General features: G+C 49.4%; 1 protein-coding gene across 1 annotated transcript; it reads left to right on the top strand.

Annotated features, from left to right (window-relative positions):
• Positions 1-1,521: 1,521 nt before the first annotated feature.
• Positions 1,522-16,535, top strand: SUN5 (Sad1 and UNC84 domain containing 5). The gene is made up of 13 exons (XM_037143278.2): positions 1,522-1,607; positions 2,130-2,188; positions 2,401-2,475; positions 3,468-3,534; positions 4,444-4,505; positions 7,927-7,976; positions 9,076-9,110; positions 9,696-9,804; positions 12,951-13,029; positions 13,972-14,087; positions 14,650-14,817; positions 15,335-15,421; positions 16,401-16,535. The coding sequence occupies exons 1-13, from the start codon at positions 1,522-1,524 to the stop codon at positions 16,533-16,535; spliced, it is 1,128 nt and encodes a 375-aa protein (XP_036999173.2).
• The last annotated feature ends 1,229 nt before the right edge of the window (positions 16,536-17,764 follow it).

Here is a 17,764-nt window from a genome sequence, read left to right as displayed (position 1 = left end):
CTCTCCCTGGAGAGGCCAGAGCTCACATGGACCTGCCCTGTCTCCCAGCCAGAGCACCCCTGCCCTTATCCTGTAGGTGAAAAGGAGAGACGAGCTAGCTGCACAATCCCTAACTCCCTACTCCCAGCCTCGGTTTGTACAGCCCTCCCGGCTCTCACCTTAGCGGAGGCAAACAGCAGAGTCTGTGGAGAGGGGCACAAATATTGACAGAAGCCACTCTCAGTGTTTGCTCTTGGCATGAACGCTTCCTCTTCCTCAGCATCTCCAGCACAGGAGCCACTGAGGGGCAGCCAGCAGACACAAAAGAGGGAGCTTCTCACCCGCCCCTCTTCCCCACGGCATGGCGAGTGCTGTTCAGAGGCACCTGCTCCGTGCAAGATATTCTGCCAGTCCCTTTACCCTCATCCGCAGGGACAGGGGCTGCTTCTGCAGCCACTGCCTGGAACACACCAGGTGCTTCTTAAGTATATGTTGAATCAATAATGAATGCACAATTGTAAGACCCTGTAACAATTATAATGGCAACATTTCCAGGCTTCCCCTCCACCAAATATTCCTCAGGGCACTGTGTTCATTTCCTATTGCTGCTAAAACAAATTAGCACAAACTTAGTGAGTTAAAACACAAATTATTATCTTAGAGTTATAGGAGGTCGGAAATCCAAACTAAAACCAGGGTGTTGTCAGGGCTTCGTTTCTCTCTAGAGGCTCCAGAAGAGGACGTTTCCTCACCTCTGTGCCTTGGCTCATGGCTCCTTGCTCCATCTTCAAAGCCGGCAGGTTGGGCTGACTGCTCCTCGGGCTGCCATCTCTCTTCTCTTTTGCCTCCCTCTTCCACTACAAGGACCCTTGGCCTGACATTGGGCCCACCTGGATAATCTAGGATATTCCCCCAACTCAAGGTCAGATGATTAGCAACCTTAGTCTCATCTGCAAGCTTTAACTCCCTTTTGTAGGTAACCAAACATATTCACATGTTCAAGTTTTAGTACACAGGCCTCTTTGGGGGACCATTATTCCACTCCCCACAGGTACTTAGCCTGCAATTTGAGCAATGGCCACCAGGGGGGCAAAGTGAATTCATTTCAGCTTCACAGTCCAAATTGGCTCTCTCCACAGGCTGGGCAGACAGAAATACAAACAACCAACCTAAGAAGATGGCAAGACTGGGACACTTGGGGCAGGAAGGGCTCTGGAGCAAGAAAACACATGGCCCAGATACTGGAGCCTCAGCTCTTGCTCCTGTCCCACCTCTAAGGCCCTGACAGGACCTTTCCTGGCTGGAGCCCTCCATTTCCCCATCTTAAAAGTGGAAAGCTGGTCAGAGTGGACTCCTCCAAGAGAAAGTTCCAGAGCCAGGCTGGTGACAGGGCAGACCCCACCTCCCACACCTGCTCTGTGAGGTCACAGTGCCAGCAGCTCCACTTGACCCGGGCAGATTCCACATGACACATTTCAGGGAGCGCTAGGAGGCTTCGGTAGCAGCCACTTCCTCCTCGCCGACTCCCAGAGAAGGAAATCAATGCCTCGGTGCCCCAGGAGCCCCAGGGACCCGTGCGACCCACCCGAAGATATGGCCCACCCCTGCAGGAACCCCAGGCCCAGGAGGTGAGGATGGCAGCCCTTCCCTCTGCCCAGCCCTTTACAGTTCACACAATCCTTCCCCTCTGTTCTTGGAGGGGAGCCGGCATTACCACCCGCACCTCACAGATGCAGCAACAGAGGGCAGAAGGGTTTGACGGTGGCTTTTCTAAAGTCCCCAGCCAGGGAGTGGTGGAGCAGCCATCCTTGCAGCCCGTGTTTACTGAGCTCCTACTGTGCGCCCTTGTGACAATTATAATGGCAACATTTCCAGGCTTCCCCTCCACCAAATATTCCTCAGGGCCCTATATTCGTTTCCTGCTGCTGCTATAACAAATTAGCACAAACTTAGTGAGTTAAAATTCACGGGCAGAGTGCTGGGAGCCCAGTGTGGTACCTGGCTCAGGGTCAGCAGACCTGGGTCTGTCCCTGATTCAGAGGCTGGGGGTCTTGGCCAAGCTTCTCTGCAACTCAGTTTTTCAGTCTGGAACATGGGCACCATGCTCCTTGTGGACTGTAAAATGTCACTGTGACTCTTGTCAGCCCTAGGGTTGTCCAAAGAGGCCGGAACCCCAACAGGACGGCAGAGGAGTCCTTGCCGAACACAAGTAAGCCAGGAAGGGAGAGGGGAGCCCTGGGGTCTTTGTGGACAGCAAGGGGCTGAGTCTCAGAGAGGTCAGAAGGGCAACCCAGGGTCGAGTGGCAAGAGGGAGGGCATGGGGCAGAGATGCTCACGGCAAGCTCTAGGAGCTTCCCAGCTGTCTGCAGGCACCATGTCCCAGAGGTCAGAGGTGACAGGACACCCCTGTGTTCTCTGCAGATAATGACTTACTGACCTCGATTCATCTCAACACCACGACCCCAATCCTGACTCAGTGCATGCTGGGATGTATGTGTATGTATATCCAACCACCTCAGGCCAGGCCGACCTGGGGTCGGGGGTAAGGTCTGCGCTGGCTTGCAGGGGAGGGAGGGAGCTGCAGGTTGAGCTCCGGAGGTCTCCCATCAGAGGTGTCAGGGGTGTCATTCCAGCCAGGATCTCTTTAGTGGTTGGAGAGAGGCAGTGGAAGAGAGACGTGCAGTTTGGAGGAGGAGCTAACTGCCAGCCCTCCCCGACTCTGACACCGGCCTGACCACTGGGTCAGGAGGACCCCGGTGAAGTCAGGAGAGTGTTCTGGGAGTGGTCTCGCTTCAGTCCACCTAAAGATTGGGCTTTTACTTCTGTGTTCACTGCCCACCCTTCCATTTATTCATCCACAAAGTTCCGTATCCATCCATCTGCCACATCGCCACCTGTTGTAATGCACCCATGCATCCCTTAGTTCCTCCATCTGTCTATTCACCGAGTCATCCATTAATCCGCCCGTACCTTTATTTGTTGGTATTTCATCCATCAGTCATTGACCCCTCCACCCGTCTACCCTTCCTCTCATTCTCCCATCCTCTCAGCCATCTTTCTGTTCATCCATCTTCCAAACCATTCTATCTGTATATCCTCCCACCTACTCCTACATCCTGCTTTTTTGCTGAGTTTCCTGCTTTTTTGCTGGTTTCCTGCTTTTTGCAGAGCTCCACACTGGGCAATGCTGGGCACCCAGACAAGGATCATGTCCTTGGGAAGCTCCCAGTGTCCAGGAGTGGACATTCACACATCCCGAGCTTCTTTTGAGTTCCCGTGTCACTAGTAAGCAGGGCTTGCCTATGGCGCTCATACGCACTCCATGCTGCCCCTTACCCATAAGCCGAGCGGTGCTGCCCTGGGCTCAGCCAGCAGGTCAAGGGGGGTTCCCAGCTCCAGGGTATCCCCCAGCACCAGGACAGTCAGCGAGTCGTTGTAGAATGAGCACAATGGTGCAAATACTCCCTGGTCTTCTGTCTCCTCTGCAGCCTGGATCACCTGCCTGGCCTGCTTCCTGAGGACTCAGGCCCAACACGTTTTATTCAACACCTGCAGGTGAGCAGGGGCAGGTGAGGGAAGGGTGATGGGAGCTGGAACTATGCAGCTTGTGACTGTGGCAGCCCCCTCACCACTTTGAACGTCCCCTTGATCTCCAGACCAGATGAGCTATCCCACACCTGGCTTCTATCAGATCCCCTCACCCCAGAACCTACTGTGGCTCCCCACTGCTCCACCATCTCGGCCTGCAGCCCTCTGAAATCTTGCCCCATCCTTTCTTTCCGAGTTGCCTTTATTCTGCTTCCAGCTGTGGACCCGTTGGGCCAGCCAGGCTAGGGTCCTCACTCCCTGGCCCACTCTTTTTATTCCTGCATCCACATCTTTGCTTATGCTGTTCTTCCTGCCTGGAATGCCCATCCCATCCCTTCCCTTTACCCTTCTGCCTCTGCAGACTCCTTTGAATTTCTGCAGAGCTTTCCACCTCATGCATTCACTTGTTAACACACTAAATGTTTCCTTAGTGCCTACTCTGGGCTCACCCTTGGCTCCCAGCACTCAGGAGTGCCCAGCTGGGTGGGGAAAGCAGACCCCAAAACCAGTATGAGTATGGGGAGTGTGAGTCTGGAGGTTGTAGGAAGAGGGGACATTTGAGCTGAACCCTGAAGGATGTGTTCACCAGGAGGGCAGACGGGAGGGAACAAACTGTGTAGATGGAGAAGGGGAGTGGTGAGGACACAGTGGCCACTGTGAGTTGATCTCTGATGGCCCCAAATGCTGGGGAAAGAGTTTGCTCTCCTCTGTGATGCTTTGGAGTCACAGAACATGTCCAGCATCTTGGACAGGGTGTCACTGCCCAGAGAAGGCCCCTCCCCTTGGGGTGGGGAAGAGCCAAAAGCCAGTCAGGGACTGGCCAGTCTGTGCAAAGCCCTGCCTCACCTCGGCAGAGACTGCTTCTCTGTCTTCCAGGTGCAAGCTGCTCTTCCAGAAGCTCATGGAAAAGACAGGTGTCCTGGTCCTCTGTGCTTTTGGTGTGTGCCCAGGGCCCTGCCCCATCCCGGGTGGAGGTATCCCTGGCTCCCACCCATCCTGGGGGGGAAGAGGGAGGGCTCTGGCATTGCCTAGGTGGCACTGGGTGAAACACTGCCCCTCTGTGAGCCTCAGTTTCCCCATCTGTCTAATGAGTGTTGCTGTGAGGATTAATTGAAATGATAACCAATAACATTTTTTTGAAAGCTCAGAAAAGCCTGGAAAACTGTAAAGCTCTTCCCAAACCATGTTATGGTGACTTTTACTCCCCCTCCCCGGGTTTCCATGGCTTCCTTCCAGCCACCACCACCCCTTCCCACATCGCAACTCTGCTTCCGAGAAGTATTCTCCCTCCCTTCAAATGGAAACAGACAGGGGTGGATGTCCTATGAATTCCCAGAAAACTTAGCCCAACAAATAAGATATTTTAAAATAACAGCTTTGAGCCCTGGCTGGTGTTGCTCAGTGGATTGAGCACTAGCCTGTGAAGCAAAGGGTCACTGGTTCGATTCCCAGTCAGGGCACATGCCCGGGTTGCAGGCCAGGTCCCCAGTAGGGGACACATGAGAGGCAACCACACATTGATGTTTCTCTCCCACTCTTTCTCCTTCCTGTCCCCTCTCTCTAAAAAGAAATAAATAAAATATTTATAAAAAAACAGCTTTGAGATGCAATTCATGCATCGTAAAGATCAGCATTTTCAAGTGTGTAATTCAGTCACTCGGGTGTGTTCACAAAGCCGTTCACCGGCGCTGTCAAACCCCAGGATTTTCACACCCCGTGAAGCAACTCCCCAGTCATTCCCCATCCTCCCTGGCCCCAGGCCTACATGCCACTGATCTATGTTCTGTCGTATGGATTTGATTATTCCATATATTTCCTATAAATGGATTCATACAACATGTGCTCTTTGGGGCTTCTTTTACCAATAATGTGTTCAAAGTTCCCTGTGTTGTAGAATATATTAGCATTTTACTTCTTGTTATAGCTGAATAATATAAGGATACATGACATTTTGTCCATTCATCAGTTGATAGATATTACAGTTGTTTCTGCTTTTTTTGGTTATTACTAATAATGCTGCTATGAATGTCCCTATAAAACTTGTGTGTGAACATGTGTTTTCAGTTCTCTTGGGTGTATATCTGGGCATAAAGTTTCTGGATCATGTGGTAACCCTATGTTTATCTGAGGGACTGCCAAACTGTTTTCCAAAGTGGCTGCACCGTTTATGTTCCTAGCAGCAATGCATGAGGATTTCAGTTTCTCCACATCCTCACCAACACTTGTTATTGTCTTTCTTATTTTAGCCATCCTAGTGGATGTAAAGTGGTGTCTCATTGTGATTTTTACTTCATTCTCTAATGATTAGTAATGGTGAGCATCTTTTTATGTGCTTATTGGCCATTGGTATATCTTTTTTGGAGAAATGCCTATTCATATCTTTGCCCATTTTTATTTTATTTTTTTAAACTTTATTTAATTATTGTTAAAGAGAGGGGAAGGGAGGGATAAAGAGATAGAGCAAAATGCTATTATGTGAGAGAAACATTGACTGGTTGCCTCTGGCACGTCCCCAACTGGGGACCAGCCCGCAACCCAGGCATATGCCCTGACTTGGAATTGAATCAGTGACCTTTCACTTTGCAGGACAACATTCAACCAACTGAGCCATGCTGGTCAGGGCTTCACCTATACTTAAGTTGGGCTATCTGTCTTTGTGTGATTAAGTTGTAAGCATTTCTCATATGGTCTGGTTATAAGTCCCTTATCAGATATATAATTTGCAAATATTTTCTCTCATTCTATTGGTTGTCTTTTCACTCTCTTGACAGTGCCCTTTGCAGCACAATTTTTTTTTAAATTTTGATGAAGTCAACTTAAGTATTTTCCTTTGTTATTTGTGGTTTTGGTGTCATAGCCATGAAGATTTACTCCCATGTATTCTTATGAAATTTTTAGGTTGAGCCTCACATTTAGGTCCAGGATCCATTTCTGAGTTAATTTTTGTAGATGGTGTGAGGTCAGGTCCAACTTCGACTTTAGGATACAGATATCCAGTTGCTCCCCCACCATTTATTGAAAAGCATGTTCTTTTTCCCACTGAATTGTCTAAGCACGTTAATTGAAAGTCACATGACCATAAATGTGAGGGCTTATTCCTGGACTCCCAGTCCTGTTTCACTGGCCTGTATGTCTCTCCATCTGCCGATGCTGCCCTGGGCCCACTGCTCTAGCTTTGTGGCGAGTTTTGAAATCTGGAAGCCTGAGTCCCCCAACTTTGTTCTTTTTGGAGTTGTTTTGGTTATTGCAGGTGCCTAAAGTTTCCATATGAATTTTAGAATCAACTTTTTGGTTTCTGTGAAAAATAATATATCATTGGGAATTTGATAGGAATTGCATTGGCCCATAGGTGAATCAATAGGGAGCCCTGTTAAGTATTATTAAAGTATTAACAACACTAAGTCTCTCAGCCCATGCACATGGCTGTCTTTCCACTATTGACAGACATCTCTGTGTCTTCTTTAATTTATTTCCACAATGTTTTATAGTTTCCAGAGTGTAAACTTTGTACTTCTTTTGTTAAACTTATTCCTAAGTATTTTATTCTGTGAGATGTATTGTACGTGAAATTGTTTTCTTAATTTTATGTTCAGATTGCTCATTGCCAGTGTTTAGAAACACAGTTGGTTTTTGCACACTGGTCTGGTGTTCTGCAACCTTGGTGAACTCATTTGTTACTTCTGACACCTGGCAAGACACACAGTCTTGAATACTTTAGGATTCTATATGCAAGATCATGTCAGCTGCTTTTTATTTCTTTTTCTTGATTAATTGACCTGGCTGGAACCTCCAGGACAACTTTACATTGAAATGGCCAGAGCAGACATTCCTGTCTTGTTCCTGATCTTAGGAAGAAAGCATCCAGTCTTTCATCCTCAAGTGTAATGTTAGCTATGGGTCTTTATAAATGTTCTTTATCATAGTGAAGAAGTTCTTTTCTATTTTGTTGAGTGTTTTAACTTAAACAACTAATAGGCTTTGAAGGCTTTTATTAATGGCTTAAACAGGATTTCAGGCAACACAGGTATCATAAAATGCAGGGGAGATCCCTCCCTCTTCTTTGCTTCACCAATTATCCCTGGTAGGATTGGGACAGGTGAGGGAGAGAAGACATGGATTATTCCGTTTATGTGAGATATTTTGCATATATGCCATAATTCAGTCATAAAGTGTGTATTACTGTTATCCCATTTACAGATGAGAAAACTGAGGCATACAGAGGCTAAGTAACTTCTCCCAAAGCTGCACAATGTTAGTAAGAATCAAAGTTGGGATTTGAACCCAGATGCCTTAACTCCAGACCATAAGCTCTTAACCTTTCGTCGTAAATGGCTCATCCTCGTTCCTCTGGCCCCACAGGATTCTGGATGTTTTCTATACATTTACCATCCAAAGTGGAAGTCTGGCAGGTGAGTGTGTGCTCTCATCAGCTTCACTGCTGACTGGCCTCTTCCCAGTCAATGTCACCTCTATAGGCTCCCCTCACTGTCACCACACCTGGGCCCTGATCAGGGTCTGACTCATCCCCGCCCAAATCTCTGCCTTTGCCAGGCCACTCACCTGGAACTCATCTCCCCCACCAAAATGTGACTTTCAATGACAAGATGCAATATTCTCTCCTCCAGGCCGCCTCTCCTGTCACTCACTGCCAGAGACAACCCACCTCTTCTTTATCAAGGTCCCCACATAAAGTGGGGTGATAAGGACAGGAAACACATTACTCTCTCCACTCAGGACAGTTTGCTCTGCCCAGATAAGATGAGACCACTTGCTTTGTGGTTCCTGGGGGAATCATGACTATTCCCCCAACTGTACTGGCAGCCCTTGAAGGCAGAGCCAGGTCTTACTCGTTCCAGCAGTGTCTACCTCAGGGCCAAGCACAGGGCTGACACCATCAATGAAGGATGACTGAACGGCCACATGGGAGTGTGAATGGAGAGAGGCATAATGAAAACAGACAAACCAAGTAATAGCATAGCAGTTATGTGGAACACATTCTAAAGGTCTAGCATAAATATAATTGGAGTATACAATGTCCAGAAAACACTAAAAAATTGGGAGGATGAAAGTGATGGATGTAGGGGTTGGAGGAAGTGTTTGGGGGGTAGATGAATGAATGAAAAAGTGGATGGATGAGAAAATGGGTAGAAGGGCAGATGGAGCATATGGGTGGGTAAATGGGTGGATGGATGGATGGGTGAATAGATGGGATAAATGGATTCATGGGAGGATTGATGGATAAGGTAATAAGGTAGATGGATGGGAGTGTGGACGGATGCAGAAGATTGGATAAATGGAGTAGATGGATGGGATGGTGGGTGGATGCAAGGTTAGGTGAATGTGGATGTGGATGGATGGATGGATAAAAAAGAAGATAAACTGGATTTAGGATAGATGCTGGGTGAATGGACAGATTTATGGTTGTGGGAAAATGGGCGGGTGAAGCTCTATTGGACCAAGATTGGACCCATCTGAAGGAGATCCCTTGCTTCCTCAACACCCCACCAGGATGACAGCATAAATAGTCCACTGCAGAGCTTGAGGTAAGAAGAATCTGCTAAATAGTTCTATTAACACCTAAAAACCAAAGCTACAGCCAGAACCTGGGATGTATTGACTAACAACGTGGGCTCTGAAGTCAGACCAGCCTGGGTTTAAATCCCCGCTCCCGTACTTCCTGCCTAGCTAATCTTATGCAAGACACTTTACCTCTCTGCCCCTTTGACCCCTTATTTATGACAGAAGGCATAACACCCATTTGCACTGGGTAATTATGGATGTTGAAGAAGATATAACCTGTCTTGAATAATTCCTAGCCCATAGTGAGTGCTCAGCAAAAGGTAGCTGAGAAAAATTTTTACCAAGATATCACCTGGTAGCAGTATCCTTAATTGCAGACAAAATACTCAGGAATATTTGGAAGGAGCTGGGTTAAAGAATATTCCAAGCAGGAGGAAGGGCATGAGTACTGTTTCAGAGCTAAGAACCTGGATGTGTCCAGGGATGGGTCCAAGAGAGTGGAAAAATGTAAAGCTAGTTTTTAATGAGCCGACCGGCAAAGGTAGAAGCTGAGGGTAGTAATAGCATCACAAATCAGTCAGTCCATGTTCTCACTCCTTCCTTGTAAGGATGTACCAGGAGAAGGTGCGACATCACACTGGGGAAATCCAGGACCTCCGCGGTAACATAACCCAGCTCCTTGCCAAGCTCCAGGAGATGGAAGCCATGTCAGATGAGGTGAGCTGCTAGCCATTCTGCCCCCAGACACTGAACTTCTCTGTTTGATGCCATTTCCCATACCCCAAGTTTTGGTGTGGCACGTGCCCCAACAACTTCCTGGAAAAGAGTGAAACAGGAGGTATATTTATTTTTTTAGAACCTACATGTTTGAAATTTTTTAAAAGATTTTATTTATTTATCTTTAGAGGGAAGGGGGGAAGGAGATAGGGAGAGAAACATCAATGTATGGTTGCCTTTCGTGAGTCTCCTGCTGGGAACTGGCCTGCAGGGAACTGGCCTGCAACCCCAGTATGTGCCCTGACTGGGAATCGAACCGCGATTGTCTGGTTCGCAGGCCCGCGCTCAGTCCACTGAGCTACACCAACCAGGGCTTGAAAATGTTTTTATTCCACCCTTACACTTGATTGATAGTTTGGTTAAGTATAGCATTATAGATAGGAAATACTTTTCTCTGAGAATTTTGAAAAAGTGCACAATTGTATTGTGGTTTATACTATTGCTGCTGAGAAGAATAATGGTACCTTTACTGTAGGTCCTTTGAGTATGGTCTGTTTTTGTCATCCATGGGAGTTTGTAGGACATTCTTTTTATCCTCAGTATTCCATGTTGAACTCACTTGTGGAGTGCTAAGTTGATCAAATCTATGAATTGATGTCATTCAGTAGTTTCGGAAAATTCTTAGCTATTATCTCTTAAAATATTTCTTCTTCCTTATTACCTGCCTCCTTTCCTTGGACTCCAATTATATTTATGCTAGACCTTTAGAATGTGTTCCACATAACTGCTGTGCTATTACTTGGTTTGCTTGCTTGCTTTTCATTCTTTTTTCCAGTGTGCTTAAGTTTTGATATTTTCTACTTACATTTATTTAGGTTAACTGATAATCCTGTATTCTGTTCTGTCCAGTCTATTGTTAAATATTTCCATAAAGTTCTTAATTTCATCTATTGCATTGTTTAGTTCTAGAGTATACATTTGATTATTTTTCAGATTTTAACTGTACAGTGAAACTTTGCAACATTTAATCCACATTCCCCATCTTTTCCTTTATTTTATTTAACATACTGGTCATAGTTACAGTAAAATCCTCGCCTGCCAAATCCAATATCTAAATCATTGATGGTCTCCTTTTACTGTCTATTTTTTCTTTAAGATATCGATCATATGGTCTTGCCTCTTCATGTCTAGTAATTTTTTAGTGTTTTCTGGACATTGTGTACAAAAGAACTGTAGGTACGCCAGATAATTATAACTTCCACCACTGAGCGTTCCCCCTTTTCTTTGTAAGGGTGACGAAGTACCTTGGTCCCATCCATGTAGATGTGGGTTGAGCAGGTTCTGACCTGGATTGCAGGGTGTATAAGATTTAGACAGAGGTTTTCAGTTTAACCCTTTAGCCTCCGGCCCATGCCACTGCAAAAATTTGGTAATTGTCCTGATGGGAAAGACTAACCCTATGTTTGAGCCTCTGGAGTTTGCTACTTTTTCCCCTAACCTTGCACACATGCAGTTTCTGACCCTGGTGGCAGACTCCCTGCCAGGGGCAAGCTCGGATTCTCAGCCTTTAATTGTGCCCATAACTGGTTTAGTGCCCCCAGATGTCAATACCAGCTGTAGCCACTCAGTATTGACTCACCACTCCTTCTAGAGAGGTAGTTCTCAAAGGGTGGCCCCCACACCAGCAATATTAGCATTACCTAGAAAAATGTTACAAATTCAAATTAATGGGCGCCTCCCAGACTTACTAAATTATAGATGCAGTTTTAGAATGGGAATCAACCTCTCTATACCTCAGTTTCCAGATCAACAAAACAGAGTCATAATTACTTCCCCACGAACATTCCTGCTACTGTTGTAGTTACTACTTCTGCATAACAAACCACCCCAAGACTTAGTGGTGCAAAACAACCATTTTATTATGCTCTGAGGTTCCGCAGGTTGAGAGTTCATAACAGGGATGGTTTCTCATTGCTTCATGATGTCTGGGGCCTCACATGAGAACACTTGAAGGCTGGGGGTCACTCGACAGCTGGGCCTGAAGTCATCTGGGGGTGGGTGTCTTCACTCACATGTCTGGAGGTTGATGCTGGCTGTCAACTAGGAACTCGGGGCTGCTGACGAATGCTCCCAAATGTGGCCTCCCCGTGTGGTCTGGGCTTCCTCACAATATGGCTTCCAAGCATGAGTTCCAAGCACCGACTTCCAAGAGTGAGTGTCCCCAGAGAACCAAGCAGTGTTGTGTCACCTCATAGGACTTAGCTCAGAAGCCACAGGGCATCCCTCCTGCCACAATCACAGGCCCACCCAGGATGACGAGGAAGGAATTTAAGTCCCATCTCCCAGTGGGAAGAATGTCAAAGTCACACTAAAAGAAGAGCGTGGAATGGGAAATCTCGTTGCAGCCATTTTTGGAAAATACAATCTGCCAAAGCCGTGAAGAGTCCAGTCAGAGTAACAGCTGGCGCCAACTGCTACGTGCTCTACTGTCTTCGTCGGGCAGCTCAGTGCCATGGCTAGAGTCTGAACTCTTGGAACCAAACTGCCTGGCTCTGCCGCTTACCAGCTGTGTGACCGTGGACTAGTTATCCTTTTGTGCCTCAGGATTCGCATCTTTAAAATGGGGGCGATAACAGTACATACCTCCTGGGGCTGCTGTGAGGAACCAAGAGTAAACCTATGTGAGGCTGAGGAGTCGTGGCACATAGTAGCCACTTCCTAAGTCCCAGGTCCAGTCCTCACAACAGTGACTGTCGTCCCATCTCACAGATGAGAAAGTTGAGACTCAGGTGGGCAGTAACTAGCCCAAGGCCCCACAGCAGTTAAGGCCTGTCTGACTCCAAGCCTCCTGCCCTTCATTTAACTGAAACCCCATTCCCACATGTGACACCCTGTCACAGTGGGTGTGAGAGCACTGAGTATACACCCAGGGGGTGGGGTAGGGGTGGCCCTGGGTCGCCTGGGCTTCCCCACAGTACAGTGACAGGAGGGTCCTGTGTGTGCGCCAGCCACAGCTTCCACAGGCAGGGGCAAGCGGTCAGGGGCACGGGGTGGTCCGCAGCTGCCTGTGACCTGTGCGAACACACCAGCGGACCATGATCTGTCGGAACACACCAGTGCACAGCTTGTGTCTTCTGCCCCTTCAGCAAAAAATGGCCCAGAAAATAATGAAGATGATACAAGGGGACTACATCGAGAAGCCGGACTTTGCCCTGAAGTCTATAGGTAAGCGATCCCCTTCCCCAGTCTGCTCACCTCACGTTCCCTCAGAAAGTCTTCAGAGGGCAGAGTTCAGTTCGGGTCCAGTGCACCCTCCGCTGCTGGGCAGTTCACCTTCAGAGCTAACCTCCGCTGTCCAGCTGGTTTTCTCGCTACGATTTTCAATTTTCTTTAATGGGAGGCTGACGTCGGGATGGGAGGGCCTCCACTACCCCTCCACCCACTCACCATCCTGCAACCTAGTGGTCAGCAGAGCTGTCCCTGCCCCAGCCTGCCCACGTTAGAAGCCAACCCAGGCCCAATTATGGTCAGCAATTGTTGCTTTAGAAAAATGAAGCAGGTGGCTGGGGCAGTGGGGACCTGGGCAGAATGGGGGGGGGAGCATTTGGGCTGAAACCTGCTGAGGAGGAAAAAGCAATTCCAGGCCAAAGAACCCACGTGAAAGGTGCCCCAGTGAGGACACAGCAGGAGCGGGCGGGGGCACCCGGGAGGAGGTGCGGCGGGGCCAGCAGGGCAGACCGCCCCTGCCGGGCCGCCATCAGCTGACCCAGGCACCCTGGGGCCCAAGCAGATGCAGGGTCAGAGGGCATCAGCCTAATCGCCCAGGACCAGAGTTCCCTCCTCTGGGAATAGATGTGATAACAGCCATAGTTATGACAATGACATAAGTGAACGCTGACTCAGCGCCAGGCACTGTGAGACAAATACTTTGTAGTATTAACTCATGTCAACCTCATGACAGCCCTACGAGGTGGATGTTATCTATCGTTACTTCTATTGTTACTATTATTCCCATTTCCCAGAGAAGATCACTGAGATCCCGAGAGGGCCAGTGGCTCGTCCAAAGTGCATGCGCAGAGTCAGTGCCCAATCAGTACAGCTCCCCTCCCCCAGGCAGGAGTGGGGGCTGCCCGGCTGAGACCCTCCCACCCTCCACCTCCCGCACAGGGGCCTCCATCGACTTCGAGCAAACGTCAGCCACATACAACCACGACAAGGCTCGCTCCTACTGGAACTGGATCCGGCTGTGGAACTACGCACAGCCCCCGGACGTGATCCTTGAGGCAGGGAGAATGGCGGGCGAGGAGAGAGTGGCAGGGGTGTGGTCAGGGGCCTGGGGTCACCGCTGAAAGCTGAGGTTAGGGGTGAGAGTGAAGGGGATGGGGCCTGGGGCTGAGTCAGGGGGTTAACGAAGGAGACAGAGATGGGACAGGGCAGGGGGCAAAGGAAGGCAGCAATCGATGGGGGGGGGGAGTCAGGGGCAAGGACAGACAGCAGGGGCCACTGAGAGGCTGGGCAGCAGTAGGAGACAGGCACAGGGGCAAGGGACAGCCTGCTTTAGCGCTGGAAGGGGCCCCCGCGCAGCCTTAAACACTGAGGGGTCAGGGGACCCTTGGGGCCCTGAGCAGGCCCCTGCCTTCACTGCACTGGGTGAGAGGAAGACTCCTCCTTGCTGCCCACAATCAGGGGGGCTTCCTGGAGTTGGTGGCACTGAAGCCAACCTTTGTAGTCAGGCAGGGTCTGGCTTATCCAGGAGGGCAGAGGAAGTCCAGGGGAGCCAGGGTAGGTGAGGAATCCATTCTTACTCACCCACCCAACATAACCCCATTGCACCTGCTCTTCCAGCCCAACGTGACACCTGGCAACTGCTGGGCCTTTGCAGGTGACCGTGGCCAGGTGACCATCCGACTGGCCCAGAAGGTGTACCTGTCCAACCTGACCCTGCAGCATATTCCCAAGACCATCTCACTGTCGGGCAGCCTGGACACGGCCCCCAAGGACTTTGTCATCTATGTGAGCACGCCCTGGCAGGGAGCAGTATTTCCTTAAGGGACAGCCTCATTAATGGCAGTACTGTAGGCACTGTGGTAAACGGCACCACTCACGTGGGCTGGAGGGGTTGGGTGCGAGCTGTGGAGGCTGGGCACGTCCAATGTCAGAGTCAGATTGCAGCCTTCAAGGATAGGGGATAAACAACGACTCTATTTCAACCCAAGCTCTTCAGAGCTAATCTAGTCCTCGGATATCAGAGTCCCTTTTCACTGCTAAGGGGACTGGGGTCCAGAGAAGGGTAAGGGAAGCACCCAAATTCTACAAGTCAATGGCACAGTACACCTGGACCCCTCAGCCTTCTGACTTCCACCCAGTCAAGTGCTCTTTTCTCTCCATTACTCTGTACTGCAACAGAATGGTCCCGAGAGGTAGGGAGCTCCCCATCCTGGGAGGTGTGCAAGTCTCAGCTGGAGAGTGGCAGCACTCTCTGAAGGTCTTGCCTGTACCTGACACTTTCTTCTTCGTTCTGAGTCCACAGGGCATGGAAGGCTCCCCCAAGGAGGAGGTATTCCTGGGGGCATTTCAGTTTCAGCCAGAAAACATCATTCAGATGTTCCCGCTCCAGGTACCTGAGAAAGATGCCCTACTGACCACCTACTGAATGCACAGCACCTACTGTGTGCCGGCCTTTACCTAGGAGACCCTACTTTATCTCCCAGACAATTGTGACAATTATGCACAATTGTCACAAACCCATTTGCCAGAGAAAGAAACCGAGGCTCAGACTGAGGGAGCAGCTCCCCAGGCCAAGAGTGGGGCCCTGGGGAGAACCAGGCAGCCTCTGGCAGTTGCCCAGTTCCCTCCTCCACCAGGAGCCCTCCGGGGGCGGCAGATGTTGAGCAGGAGGGCCCACTGGGCTAGGAATGCTGGCTTCACACTCAGCATCTCCATACTGAGAGGTCCATTATCAGCATCTGGTCCAGGGAAAACTGAGGCCTGGAGGGAAGGGAGCTGGGGACAGAAGCAGGCCTGGAGGGGTAGCTGCTGGAATGGCCCTGAGACTCGGTGGAAGGTCTAAGCTTGGGAGCTGCCACCGGCCCGAATCCTGACCCAGCCATACATTTTGTGTGATCTGGGCCATTCCATTTCCGGCTGGGCCTCAGTCTCCCCATGTGTATTGCCTTGGGATGTAGAGACCACCCAGTCTTGTATGTCTATGTTCCAAGTGCTGGTAAGCGCCCAGCTTCAAGATCTCGTTTCACGCTCAGAGTAACTATGGGAAGCAGATGTTACCGCTCCGGTTCTATGGAGGGGAAAATAAAGCCCAGAGAGGGGTGGCATTTTCCTCAGGGTCCCACTTACGTGCCAGGGCCTGAAAGCTGGACAATTCTCTAATCACAGCATCTGTCTTTCCGGCCTCAGCACCTTCTACCCAGCCCCTGAGTATTGACTTGCTGTGTGGCCTTGGACTTGCCCATTCCCCTCTCTGAGCCTCGGTTTCCCCTCCTATGTGAAATGGGTCCCTTCCACTCCCAAAAGCCCTTCTGGACAGGTGGAGTGGGGCTCTGGGGGTGAACTGCCCCATGTCTGTGACTCGCTTTTAGAACCAGCCCACCCGGACTTTTGGGGCAGTCAAGGTGAAGATATCGAGCAACTGGGGGAACCCGCGCTTCACCTGCCTGTACCGCGTGCGTGTGCACGGCTCTGTGACCCCACCCAGAGGGCAGCAGCCTAACTGACCCCGACCCTGAGACAGATTAAAGTTTATTCTTCGTGGCCCAGCCCAAGCCTGTGCGTCTTTGGCCCCAAAGAGGGAGGGTGGGCTAGCATTTGATGTCTGACACCAGCGACTATTGATCTTGTACTGGGTGCCACAGGAGTCCCACGAGGCCCCATTTCACAGATGGGAACAGTGAAGGCTCCCAGCAACAGAGAGACTTGGCAGAAGTCACAGCCAGCAAATGGCAGCACCAGGATTCAAACCCAGGCAGTCTGACACCTGTCCATGAGTCGTCTCCCTTGCTGCGAGGCCTGCCCTGACCCAGCTCTCTCAGGGCCTCAGTCTCTGCATCTGTACAATGGAGACATATTTATGGCTATTATACCAGATGAGGTGGGAAATGGGAAATCTCACCCCGTCTACTTTGCAGTATTTCAACATCACATAAACAATTCACTGTGTGATATTTGGCAGGACACACACTGGTCTCTCTCTGGACCTTAGTTTTTCCAGTTATAAACATTTATTTTCCCTTTTGTGCATCAAAAGACATCAACAAAATAAAAAGGCAATCTGCAGAATGGCAGAAAATATTTGCAAATCATATATTTGATAAAGAATTAGTATCCAGGTTATACAGAGAATTCCTAAAAATGAGCTAAGAACTTCAACAGACATTTCTCCAAAGAGATATCCAAGTGGCCAGTAGGCACATGAAAAATACTATCACTGATCATTAGGTAAATGAAAATCTGACCTATGGTGAAACACTACCTCACACCCATTACGATGGCTACTGTCAGAAAAACAAAACAGTAAGTGTAAGAAAATAGTGAGTGAGGCACTGGAACCTGCGTGCATTGTTTCAGGAATGTGAAAAGGTACGACCACCGTGGAAAACTGCGGGAGCTCCTCAGAGAGGTAAAAATAGAAGTGTCCTTAGGATCCAGCAACCCCAGTTGGTATATGCCCACAGAATTGAAAGCAGAGGCTCAGAGGTAGCGGTACCCTCCACATCTATGGCATCGTCCGTGGCAGCTGAACTGCGGAACCAAGCAGGTGCCATCAGCAGATGAGCAGATGAACGGTGTGCATGCAGCGGGGCAGAGGCGATGGCGGCACAACATCATGAATGCGTTTAATGCCACTGAACTGTACACTTAAAAAGGGTTAAGATGGTGCATTTTATGTCTTGTCACAACAAAAAAAAGTACTGGTCACTCATGTTGCATGCACCGTCTTTGCCAC

This window comes from Artibeus jamaicensis, unplaced genomic scaffold, assembly GCF_021234435.1.
Source record: "Artibeus jamaicensis isolate MK-2021 breed Jamaican fruit bat unplaced genomic scaffold, CSHL_Jam_final contig_685, whole genome shotgun sequence".
In the NCBI taxonomy this organism is placed as follows: Eukaryota; Metazoa; Chordata; class Mammalia; order Chiroptera; family Phyllostomidae; genus Artibeus; species Artibeus jamaicensis.
Note: the sequence above shows the minus strand (reverse complement) of the source record. Positions and strands in the feature narration are given on the sequence as shown.